Genomic DNA, 12,797 nt, shown 5'->3' on the forward strand with positions numbered 1-12,797 from the left:
ATCTTTGTGACTTAAGGCAAACACGTATAAAATGTATTCTTTGATGAAAAATTCAACTGTGTTGAGTGTAAACTTGCATGCAGGTCAGAAAGCAACAGTTAGAACTGGACATGGAACAACAGACTGATTCCAAATAGGTAAAGGAGTACATCAAGGCTGTACATTGTCACCCTGCTTATTTAACTTATATGCAGAGTACATCATGAGAAATGCTGGGCTGGAGGAAGCACAAGCTGGAATCAAGATTGCCAGGAGAAATATCAATAACCTCAGATATGCAGATGACACCACCCTTATGGCAGAAAGTGAAGAAGAACTAAAGAGCCTCTTGATGAAAGTGAAAGAGGAGAGTGAAAAAGTTGGCTTAAAGCTCAACATTCAGAAAACTAAGATCATGGCATCCAGTCCCATCACTTCATGGCAAATAGATGGGAAACAGTGGATATAGTGGCTGACTTTATTTTTTTTTACTCCAAAATCACTGCAGATGGTGACTGCAGCCATGAAATTGAAAGAAGCTTACTCCTTGGAAGGAAGGCTATGACCAACTTAGCATATTAAAAAGCAGAGACATTACTTTGTCAACAAAAGGTCCATCTAGTCAAGGTTTTTCCAGTGGTCATGCATGGATGTGAAAGTTGGACTATAAGGAAAGCTGAGTGCCGAAGAACTGATGCTTTTGAACTGTGGTGTTGGAGAAGACTCTTGAGAGTCTCTTGGACTGCAAGGAGGTCCAACCAGTCCATCCTAAAGGAGATCAGTCCTGGGTGTTCATTGGAAGGACGGATGTTGAAGCTGAAACTCCAATACTTTGGCCACCTGATGCGAAGAGCTGACTCATTTGAAAAGACCCTGATGCTGGGAAAGATTGAAGACAGGAGAAGGGGGCAACAGAGGATGAGATGGTTGGATGGCATCACTGACTCAATAGACATGGGTTTGGGTGGACTCCGGGACTTGGTGATGGACAGGGAGGTCTGGTGTGCTGCGGTGCATGGGGGTCACAAAGAATCAGACATGACTGAGCGACTGAACTGAACTGAGTGTTACTATTGCTAATAATAATAGCTATCATTTATTGAGTTTTTACTGTGTTTGAAGTACAAAACTTAGCACTTTCACTCAGTATCTAATTTGAATCCCTACAGCAACTTTATCTACATTATCAAGTAGACATTGTAGTGTCCCAATTTCCCTAGATTATAGACCAAGGTAATAGTAAAGGAAAAAAACACAAACTAGCTCCATCTGCTGCATATTTCTCTATACTGCCACTGTATGAAATAGTATTCCTAACTAAGTTCTAAAATTACCAAGGTTGTCATGGCTAGAGAGATGAGTCATATGTGATTAACTGCCAAATTCCTAAGCCTATTGCTGACAAAAAATATTATCAAAATTAAAAAGGAAAATGTGAGACTTATGAAAGACCCTAGTGTAGAGATAGTCTGGTATAGTGAAATAAACATTTATGGATATTGGAATAAAAATCTGGTCTAAATGCACATTCTTCTACAACTTTTTTGGAACTTACCCTTTTAAATTTCAGTTTTCCTATCTGAAGCATGGGTAAAAATCTACTCCTCTGAGGCTCATGGAAAATACAATTTTCCCTTTCATAAATTACTTGGTGAAATATCCTGAAACACTATCAGATTCACCACTTTCCCCTCCTGCAATAGACATATCTCAAGAATTTGCGTCAGCCAACTTCCCAATATGAAGCAAAGCCTCTCCTTCCTCCTACCAATGATTGAGTCATTGCACTAGATATCAGTAGCTATTTAAACACTCCAGCAGGAACTCACAAACTTTTACTTCGTAGAAGTCCTCAACAGCTTCACTCTCTCATTCTTGGAATACATTCGAAAATGACTGTTGATGACCACAAGAGCATGAAAGATCAACTTGATCAGAAGCCAAATGGTGAGACAGCAAAAGGTACTAGGGCTGGGTAAATGAATACAAGGACAGAGTTAATTTAGACATGTAAGCTAACTGAATACAGGAGTAGAAAACTACAATGCCTGAGTGTGGAAATATATTAGAGCTAACAACATTTACTTAAAAGGAAAACGAGTCAGATATGGTGATTAAAGAAGATGATGATAAGCTAACTTTGTATGAATGATGGTGTAGTAGAGGGTGATGATAACCAACTCTTATTGATCATTTGCTATAGGCTAGTTTCTATGATATTCACTTTATATGCATTAAAGCTTTACACCTTGAGGTTGGGACTACTATCATCTCCCTTTTACAGAGGACTAACTAGTGATCAGGAGGATTAACTAAATTACCCAGTTTTATGTGGCTATTAAGTGGTAGAGTTAAGACTGAGCTATAATGTGGGAGGAATAGTGACCAGAGGGAAAAGTCAATTGAAAGATTTACCCAGATATTTTCTCCTAATGCTAGGATTGGGCAATTACTTGCAAGACACATAATTATTTTCAACTTCCTTTCTGCCAACTTGCCAGACATATTCTAGGAGCTTAATCACTCTTGAATCAGTGAATGAACCATATTCCTTCCTGTCAAAACTTCTATTTTGTTCGGCTCATCTGTAGAGTGCTTTGGACACTTGAGAACTTAGTGAAAGTAGTAATATTTGATCACTGATATATTTGAATCACTATACATTCACACTGGAGCTTTTGTGATGTGATGGTCCAAGCCATGTAGCTACTTGAAATTGGATTAACGATCTCTGTTTGGATCTTAACATCTGTGTGATCTTAGGCAACTCACTGAGTTGTCAGTTTCCTTATTTGCATATAGAGGGTTAATGTTTTCAGTCCCTTATTTGTTTATCTTACAAGGTAAGGAATCTAAATCCTTTATTTGAAATGTTTTCCTTCTGAACGGTAGTATCTGTGCTTTTTTGTTGATAGACTTCATAACAAGATATTCATACACTTGTGAGCTACATGGTTTGCTTTTATAATAATGGGGAATTTTTTTCTCATAACAAGAGTGGCATAGCTGCTGTGAGTGTAGGATGTGATAGTAATATTAATCAAATGAATATAGAGATTTAGTTTATATTTTTTCTTTTGTCAATAACCCCAGGTCCAAGATGTATTTATTTTTAATGAAATAAAAACTAAATAGTATAAAATTATATGTTAGTTCTTTGAGACTTTTTTCAGTTGGTTAGCTGACTAAAGACTTTACTTGCTTGATGTCTAATATTCATTTATTATATGTTACTTATAACTGTGTGCATGTGTGTGTGGGGTGTGGGTGTGTGTGCACACATATGCAGACATACACATGGTCTATACTGAAAACATCAGGCTCTCTGCCTTGTGGAGGAAGTTAATCCAACCAAGCTGGACTGAGAGTTTCTTAAGTTATTGTGGGGAGACTAGAAAAGTATGTGCTTTAGAATTAGATACTTGGAGAATTCCCAGGTGATCCAGTGGTTAGGATTCCATGCTTCCAATATCATGGGCATGACTTTGGTCCCTGGGCAGGGAAATCTGGAGTGGCAAGGCCAGAAAGAAAAAAGAAAAAAAAAATTGAACTTAACTATAATCAGATCCTTGGAGTCAAATATTTGATAGAATCCCAGCTCCTAAATTTCATCAATTGTGTGACCATGGGTAAATTTCTTAAAGTTTTTAACTGCCTTTATTTTTTGCCTGTAAATGTGGATAGTGAATTATTTGCAGTCATTGGGAAGACTAGAAGCAAGTAGTGTGAAGTGTCAGGTACAGGCTGGATCGAAAGAACTGTTTGACTACTTACCTCCATCATTTTTGTCTTTGTGAATCTCTCCTTTGTCACTCTAGGTCTTCCTTTTGCTTCCTCTTGGAAGTGGTACCCTGCTGCTGTGACTCTAGGGGTCCTTTGTCTGGGACTACTGGTGACCGTGATATTGTTGATACAGCAACGTAAGTGCCGAAGCAGGGAAAGAAGGGACCAAAAAAAAAAAAAAATGAGGGCTTTTAAACACGGTTTATTAGTTGGTTTCATAGTAACTATAAACCACCTTGATTTAGATACATTTCAGGCAGACCATTTTTAGGAGTGAATGGGAAGATGAATGAGTTTATTGTCTTCTTTCCTCAAATAGACTGAGGCATGGGATGAAGATTACGGATATTAGGTTTCTGTTTGATTTTGTTTCCAGAACTTCATGGATAGTCCATTTAAATCCCAGAATCATAAGGAAGGAAATAATTTGAAGTTACTAACCCATAAGATCACCAAAGGGACCCATAAAAAGACACTTCATTTAGTTCACACTGAGTTTTAATACAAATTATTAAATACCAGTTTTAAGTTAACTCAGAAACACAGTCTTCATAAATAGAATATTTAAAATAGAACAGCCTTCGGATTTACAATATGGTCATTTAGGAAAGAGGGGATGTCAAAAGGAAAAGAAATGAAGAGGTGAAAGTGACCAAGAAGGGGGAAAAACGGTGATGATCATAAATCTAACCCATCTATGTATTTAGGTTATAGCTTTGAGCTATTTTGGCTCTCTAGAATCTAAGTTACGAAGACCTTTGAAGTGCTAATTTGTTCCTCAATTGGTGTTTAAGGTCACAAACCACTTATTTTTTCAGTCTATGAACACTTTGAACCTGTAAATCCTTTCCTAACGATGTGGGAGAAGAGCCCTTGACTCAGTGGTGGTCATTGGAAGAGACTTCCTCTGATGTTCTGACCACTTTTTAACAGAGTCAAGTATGGTTTTCAGGCCAAAGAGTCTACTTTGTACTGAACCATCAAACTTATAGAACTGAGACATCAGACCCTTAACATTTGCAGCCTGCTTGATTTCACAACCTTACTTTCATCTCCACCCTTCCTAAAAAGAAAAAAAAAAAAAAGGCTAAAATTGAAAAATTGTTTTCATATTCTTGCGAAAGCAGCTTAAAATAATCCCATGGGAGAGTTTCTCAAAAACAGGGTGAGTGTCACAGTTTTTATGTAAAATCAGGAAGTGTGGATGGGTGGAGAAAGGGCAATTAAGACACAGAATTAAGACACAGTAGAGTAAATCATTAATGACAAGCCCTACTAATAATCACTGAGTATGATTTGTGTCTGCCTATTTTAGATTGTCTACATTTTACTTATGCCATTGATAAATGATTTAACCTGTGATTTCTTTGAACTTGTGTGTTAACTCTCAGTAACAAGTAAAATCCTGTTTGTTTGTTTTTTAATCATAAGTATCTGAGACAGTTTCCAACTATATATATATCAGAAATATCAAATAACTTCCAAATCCATAATTTGAGTAAAGTTGGGTTGCTTTGTTGTCAAAATAGATGGTTTGATTCTATTCTCTGATTTCTTCAAAATCCAGTGGAGGAGTTTTTTTTTTTTTTTTTGGGAATTGGAATTGGAATCTCAATTTAGTTCTAATTTAGTATCCCAGGTGTCTGACCTCCTAAAGCAACAGCAAGCAAACCTTACTCACCAGGAAGATATCCTGGAGGGACAGATTTTAGCCCAGCGCCAATCAGAAAAATCTTCCCAGGAGTCACAGAAGGAACTCAAAGAAATGATAGAAACCCTTGCCCACAAGCTGGATGAGAAATCCAAGAAACTAATGGAACTTCATCACCAGAACCTGAATCTTCAAGAAGTTCTGAAAGAGGCAGCAAACTATTCAGGTATGAGGGAGAGAGGGGGTCAAGAGAAACAATAGAAGCTTATCTGTGAATCTTAACCTTTCTTTTGCAATGTCCCAAGGACAATATTGGTGTATGGATGTATGTATCATTTTTCATTCATCAGGTTCTACATTATAGGTCCTCTATTTTTGTCATCCTTGCTCTGGAGAGTGAAATTGCTCAGTCGTGTCCAACTTTTTGTGATCTCATGAACTGTAGCCCACCAGCCTCCTCCGTCCATGGAATTTTCCAGGCAAGAGTACTGGAGTGGGTTGCCATTTCCTTCTCCAGGGGATCTTCCAGATCCAGGAATCGAACTCAGGTCTCCTGCATTGCAAGCAGACGCTTTACCCTCTGAGCCACCAGGAAAGCCCCTATCCGATGTCATCCTCACTCTATCACATGTCAAATTCTTGAGATTATCTGATTCAATCAACCACATTTTCTGGTGGATTTAAGCTTTCCTTCCTCACAAGAGCCTTCTCTTTCTTTTTAAGATTTTAGTTTTGAGAATTTCTGGCTGGATCCTCCCACTTCTTGGTACAGATTCTCATCTCTTTCCATTCCAATGTATCATAATCACTGATTTCTTTTCCCAAGTGGTCTCCTTTGGCCTGGGAACTCCCACCTCTTCATTAGCTTTATTCTATGGGACTATTTCTTAAAGTATACAACTACATCAACATAAGTTGAATCAATAGAGGTGAGCTGGCTTGCAAGTGTTAAGTAGATACTTCAAATCAGACAAAAATGTGAGGGACCCAGGAAGTCAGTGCATATGAGAAGAACTGAGTTGATCTCAATGAAGTGAACTCAGAATCAAGGAGGCAGGTAGAAATAGTAGCATCTGTAATAAGCAGAGGATAATGTGAACTCTGTTAATATTACAGAAGTGATCCGTACGTACTATTTAGTTTTTCAACAATGTGTAATTAAATCAGGCATGTGCTTTTAGTCATGGGGAGCATTAGAAAGTGCGAAATGGAGTTACTTTCAGTAGTACCTTGCTTTCTTGGTGGGGTGCCTGAGAATTTTATTCTTGACATTAACACCTAACTGCCACTAACAAACAGAGATTTCTCCAGCTTCTTGCTTGTATATCTCATGGTCTCAACCATGTAATTTTGTTGACTAAAAGTTACATGGTAACAGTTTACAGATACCCATGCATTTATTTTCTAGGTCAAAAAGTTGAAAGCCAGGTAAGTTTAATGATAAGTAGGTTCATATAAACTTTTGCAGTTTACAAATATCTTCAGTATGTATGTGCTCAGTCATGCCTGACTCTTTGCGACCCCATAGGCTGTAACCCACCCGGGTCCTCTGTCCATGGATTTCTCCAGGCAAGAACACTGGAGTGAGTAGTCATTTCCTACTCTAGGAGATCTTCCCAACCCAGGAATTAAACCCACATCACCTGCATTGGCAGGCGGATTCTTTACCACTGTGCTACCTGGGAGGCCCTCAGTATGTACAGGGTTATTTAAATTTCCAAAATAAGTAGACATTTTTAGACAAGCTGATTTTTTAAAGCAAGTGTCAATTCTATATTGAATCTCTTTAAGGAAAGAACAGCTGAGGAAATAAAACCATCTCAAGCCTTAAAGGAAGGAACCTAATATATCAAGGACAGGGGTGTTTATATAAGCAGACACAGCTACATACCAAAAATGGTTTATTTCACAGGTGGGGCCATAAACTAGTCTTGTTTTTATCAGTCGTGTGGGATTAAAACTATGTCAGGACTGTTCAGAATCATCTTCCAGAGGTGCCAAGTTTAGACAACTAATCAAAAAAACTAGATGATATGTCTTGTGCTGGCAGACATGCCTTTCATCAAGCAGCTTTGAGAAGATTCTCAAAAGCAACAATAAAATACTATGCAGAAAAATTATGCCAGTTTTCTCAAGTTTGAGATAAGTTTTATCTTTCTTACTGACAAGTCTATGATTCTCCATAAAAGTATGAAGAAGGCGAGATGTTGAGAAATTCGCATATGTAGTTTGCTTGAGGTCAGCCAGCTAGAAAAATGTAGTGCCTTCCGAGTAACAGATATTTTAGCACTGGAATTAGTGGTGGTTCTCAACCTTTAGTGTACATAATTGTTACCCACGTAGCTTGTTAAAAGTGGCAAGTTCCAGATTTACCTCGAAACACTGTATCAACATGTCTTGATGGGCACCAAGAAGTATTGCCTCAATTCATTCAAACTCAGGAGCTTGAGAGGTAATGTGATATAATGGGGGCTTCCCAGCTGGTTCACTGTGTGAATAATCCACCTGCAATGCAGGAGTAGCTGGAGCCGCAGTTTGATCCCTGGGTTGGTAGTGATAAGTGATAGTGAAGTTGCTCAGTCGTGTCCGACTCTTTGTGACCTCGTGGACTGTAACCCACCAGGCTCCCCCGTCCATGGGATTCTCCAGGCAAGAGTACTGGAGTGGGTTGCCATTTCCTTCTCCAGGGGATCTTCCCGACCCCGGGATCAAACCCAGGTCTCCCTCATTGCAGGCAGACGCTTTAACCTCTGAGCCACCAGGGAAGCCCTCGGTCCCTGGGTTGGGAAGATCCCCTGGAGGAGGGCATGGCAACCCACTCCAGTACTCTTGCCTGGAGAATCCCATGGACAGAGGAGCCTGGCGGGTCACAAAGCGTCAGACACTACTGAAGTGACTAAGCACACACGTGTGGGATATACTGATTAAACACACAGATGCTGGATTTAGACTGCCTAAGTTCAAAGTCTCATTTTCTCTGTCTTTCAAACGAAGAAAATGAATGAACTTATACATACTGTTGTTATGAGGATTAAATGAGCCAATACATAAAAATTACTGCCAACCATTTCTGGCACCTAGCAGTTTTTTTGTGTTTGTTAATTAAAAAATAATTAAATAAATACAGGTGGTTTGAATACACTATGAGATTCATCTTTTCCACTTTTTTATGACTTGGAAAACCTACCTAGACTTTTCTTTTAGTTCAAGAAAATCAATATACTCTTTCCTTCAGCATAGTTAGACAGGACTATGCAAGTTGGGAAGAACCTTGCATTCTTGGCTTTCAGCCTGGTGTTATGTTCGTCCTCTTTCCTTCACTTCCTCCTTTCACAGTTCAGTGCCCTTCTATTTTGTCCTCTCTGATAAAACCTGTTCTTACAAAATTATCTGATGATTTTATGCCACAAAGTGAAATTGAAATGTTGCCTTTCTCAAGGATTTGAGTTTTATATTTTTGGTCACAGCGTAGAACAAAGGGCTTTGTCCACTAGTAGAGAGGTTCCAAGTTTTAGTAACACAGAGAAGAGATGGTGATGATGGTAATGAGGAAAGGAAGAAAGGGGAAGGGGAGAGGGAGAAAGGGTGAGGGGAAGTGAGAGGCAGAAGGAAAGGAGGAGAAGGAATTGGGGAGTGTTTCAAATATCTGTAAACACATAGACAGGTTTCCCTGGTGCCTCAGACAGTAAAGAGCCTGCTTGCAATGTAGGAGACCTGGGTTCGATCCCTGGGTTGGGAAGTTCCCCTGGAGAAGGAAATGGCAGCCCACTCCAGTATTCTTGCTTAGGAAATCCGATGGACAAAGGAGCCTGGCAAACTACAGCCCATGGGGTCACAAAGAGTCAGACATGGCTGAGTGACTAATACACACAGACACTCAGACACACAGACCCTGTCATGTTTCTGCCTGTCTCCTAAGCCCCGAGGTTTTTGGACTCCCTGGGAATTTTGCTGCTGAAAACTCTCTACCTACTGAAATCCTGTTGAAATGGAGATGCCCACTTTGCTTCCATATACTGTTCTCCCTAAAGCAGCTCTGTCCAAAAGAAAATACAGGGTATACCACACATGCAACATTAAAGCTTCTATTATTCTATAAAATATTACAGAAAAAACTTGAACAAACTTTTTGGCTACCCCAATAGGAGCCACATGAAAAATGAAAAAGAAAGAGATGAAATTAATTTTAGTGACGTATTTTATTTCATCCAATACACTTGAAATGTTATTGCAACACTGTAATCAGTATAAATATTATTTATGTGATATTTTACAATCTTTTTTTCATACTAAATTTTCAAAATTAGGAGTATTTTATACATACTTCAAATCTCAATGCAGATGAGCCACTACTGAAGTACTCAAAAGCTGCATAGGGCTACCTATCCAGAAGTAAGAGTTACAGAACCTAAGCCTAAATTTGTTATTCAAAGAGCTGAAGCTTTAAAATATATAAGCACATCTTTTAGTAACAGAATATCTATTAAATATTCATCCCCTAACTCATTTCCATAGTTCCAAACATAATTTTAAAAAAGTAGATCAGTTTCTAATATTACATCCCAGCTCAAGCCTTGCTTTTTAATAGCCTCGCTTTTTAATTTAGTTTTCTAAAATCAGAATGCATTTCTTTTTCTCAAAAAAAAAAAAAAGTAGAAATAAAGACTCTAGGCTATTTAGGGATGTGCAGAGTCTGGGTATAATTCTGATTAAGAAGAGATGGTATGCATGTGGGAGTCCTGAGAGGTGAATTGAGTTAAGAATTATAGAAATATTAATATTTTTTCTCAGTCATAACTCACTGATTAGATATACTATATTTCCTAGGTCCTTGTCCCCAAGACTGGCTCTGGCATGAAGAAAACTGTTACCAATTTTCCTCTGGCCCTTTTAATTGGGAAAAAAGCCAGGAGAACTGTTTGTCTTTGGATGCCCACTTGCTGAAGATTAATAGCACAGATGAACTGGTGAGTGTTTAATGGATGTGTGGGATGTCTGTCAGGCTGGAATATTGGGTCATAGGTAAGTAGATCTGGTTTGGACCCTCAGTAGAGGAGCGCTTGCTTAAGAATCAGAATACGAACCTGATTTCTAGCCTTGTGTGGCCACTGGATATGTGTGTGACCTGGAATGGACAGGTTACTAAGTATTTCTAGGCTCCACTAGACATCGCTGTAAAGACACGGAGAGGATGTCAAAGTTCTCGTCAGCTTCTTTAGTTTTGTGAATCTAATCTAAAAAGTCCACATCCACGCATTCATCAACACAGAATTGTTACTCCCCACAGGAATTCATCCAGCAAGTGATGGCCCATTCCAGTTTCCCCTTCTGGACGGGGTTGTCAATGAGGAAACCCAACTACTCGTGGCTTTGGGAAGATGGTACTCCTTTGAGGCCCCACTTGTAAGTTTGTTGTTCTTTTTTAGTTTTGTTTATTTATTTATTTTTATTTTTGACTGCACCGGGTCTTTGCTGATTTGCCTAGGCTTTCCCTAGTTGCAGCGAGCATGGGCTGCTCCCCCGTGTGATGTGTGGGCTTCTCATTGCAGTGGCTTCTCTTGTTGCCAGGCATGGGTTCTAGGGGGACGGGCTTCAGTAGTTGTGGCACATGGGCTTAGTTGACCCAAGACATATGGGATCTTTCCAGACCAGGGATCCAACCCTTGTCCCCTGCATTGGCAGGCAGATTCTTATCCACTGAACAACCAGGGAAGTCCGTAAGTTTCTTATTCTTCACTGAACCTACTATTGAAGTTACTGCTGCATTCCATGCAGTGTCCTCTTCTTGTTGGAAAGAAGCTTGGAGAATTTCTGAATCTCTTTTCAACTTTCTCACACAGGGACTTGCCCATTTACCCATTCAGATCTTCTCTTACCTTTTCCTGCTCACACTTATTACTGACTTGAAGCTTTAAGACAAGGTGACAATAAATCTAATTTTTCTTTCTTTTTTCTCCCTGCCTGCAGGTTTAGAATTCAGGGAGCTGTTTCCCATATGTATCCTTCAGGTACCTGTGCATATATTCAAAGAGGAACTGTTTTTGCTGAAAACTGCATTCTAACTGCATTCAGTATATGTCAAAAGAAGGCGAATCTATTGAGAGCACAGTGAATTTGAAGGATCTGGAGGAAAAGGAGGAGAAGACCTTTGAATTCTCTTCTGGAATTTAAGCTATACTTCGTCACTTAGGTGTAAACCATAAGAGCCCCAGGAACTGCCTGCTACTAGTTGAGTGCAAAACCCCTTAGCAGAGACTGGGCCCAGTTGCCTGACACCTTGATAGCAAAAGTTTTAATTCCTTCTGTATATTTTTCACTTAACTTGTTCCAAGTCCTCCCCTGCCAGACTTCAGAGAAGTCAATTTTCCTGTTTCCACTGTTTCTAAGAACTTGTTGTCTAACTCAAGGTCACAGGATTTTTCTCATTTTTGTCCTATGCTTTCTTGTAGACATTGTAGAGTTTCAGATTTTACATGGAAATCTAGAACTTATTTTAGGTTAATTTTTAAGTGACGTATGAATGTATGGAAGTTTTTTTTTTTGCTTGTGGGTATTCAACTGTTTTTGCAACATTTGCTGAAAGGACTATTCTTCCTCCATTACATTGCCTTTGCACTTTTGTCAACAATTATCCATACATGCCTGGGTCTATTTCTGGACTTTCTATTTCTTTCCATTGATTTATTTATTATTCTTGGCTTACAACACCAGCATGATATTTTGAATTCTATGGTTCTTTAATATATCTTGAAATCACATGGTGGTAGTTATTCATTGTTGTTCTTTTTTAGAGTTGTTTGGTTACTCTATGTTTCTATGTTTTTCTATTTCTGTCTTAAATTTGCTTGTCAATTTCTAAAAAAAAAATAAAAACTTGAAATTTTGAATTGCACTGAATCCATACATAAATTTGGGGAAAATTGAGTTCTTAAAAATATTGCTTTGTTCAACTCATGAAAAAGGTGTATTGCTCTATTTAGGAATTCCTTATTTTCTTTAAGCAATGCTTTGTAATATTCTTTGTGTAGATGTTGTTAGATTATCATCATGTATTTCACATTTTTTATGCTACTGTAGATGGTATTATCATTTATAGTTCTTATTTTCAAAGTCTTCTGCTAGTATGTAGAATTATAATAAAGTTTTGTATTAATATTATATCCTGAAACCTTGATAAACTCACTTATTTCTTCTAGTAAGTATTTTGTGTGTGTATTTCATTGGATTTTCTAGATATATAATCATGCTATTTGATAAAAATACTTTAATTTTTTTCCTTTCTGGATGATTTCTTTTTCTTTTCCTTGCCTTATTTCATGGACTAGAATCTCTAGTAAAATATTGAATAAGAATGGTGAGAGTACATATCTTTATTTTGTTCTTG

At 38.3% G+C, this 12,797-nt stretch overlaps 1 protein-coding gene across 2 annotated transcripts; it reads left to right on the top strand.

Moving 5' to 3' along the window:
• The first annotated feature begins 1,815 nt into the window (after positions 1-1,815).
• On the top strand, positions 1,816-12,585 carry OLR1 (oxidized low density lipoprotein receptor 1). Of its 2 annotated transcripts, none has more exons than XM_065922686.1 (6): positions 1,816-1,926; positions 3,798-3,899; positions 5,394-5,639; positions 10,241-10,380; positions 10,701-10,816; positions 11,381-12,585. In XM_065922686.1, exons 1-6 carry the CDS (start codon positions 1,872-1,874, stop codon positions 11,523-11,525), a joined length of 804 nt encoding a protein of 267 aa, XP_065778758.1. In that variant the 5' UTR covers positions 1,816-1,871; the 3' UTR covers positions 11,526-12,585. The 2 variants fall into 2 exon arrangements, with proteins under 2 accessions (XP_065778758.1, XP_065778752.1); XM_065922680.1 differs by having other exon boundaries at positions 1,835-1,941.
• Positions 12,586-12,797: the final 212 nt, after the last annotated feature.

Source organism: Muntiacus reevesi, chromosome 1 (assembly GCF_963930625.1).
Source record: "Muntiacus reevesi chromosome 1, mMunRee1.1, whole genome shotgun sequence".
In the NCBI taxonomy this organism is placed as follows: domain Eukaryota; kingdom Metazoa; phylum Chordata; class Mammalia; order Artiodactyla; family Cervidae; genus Muntiacus; species Muntiacus reevesi.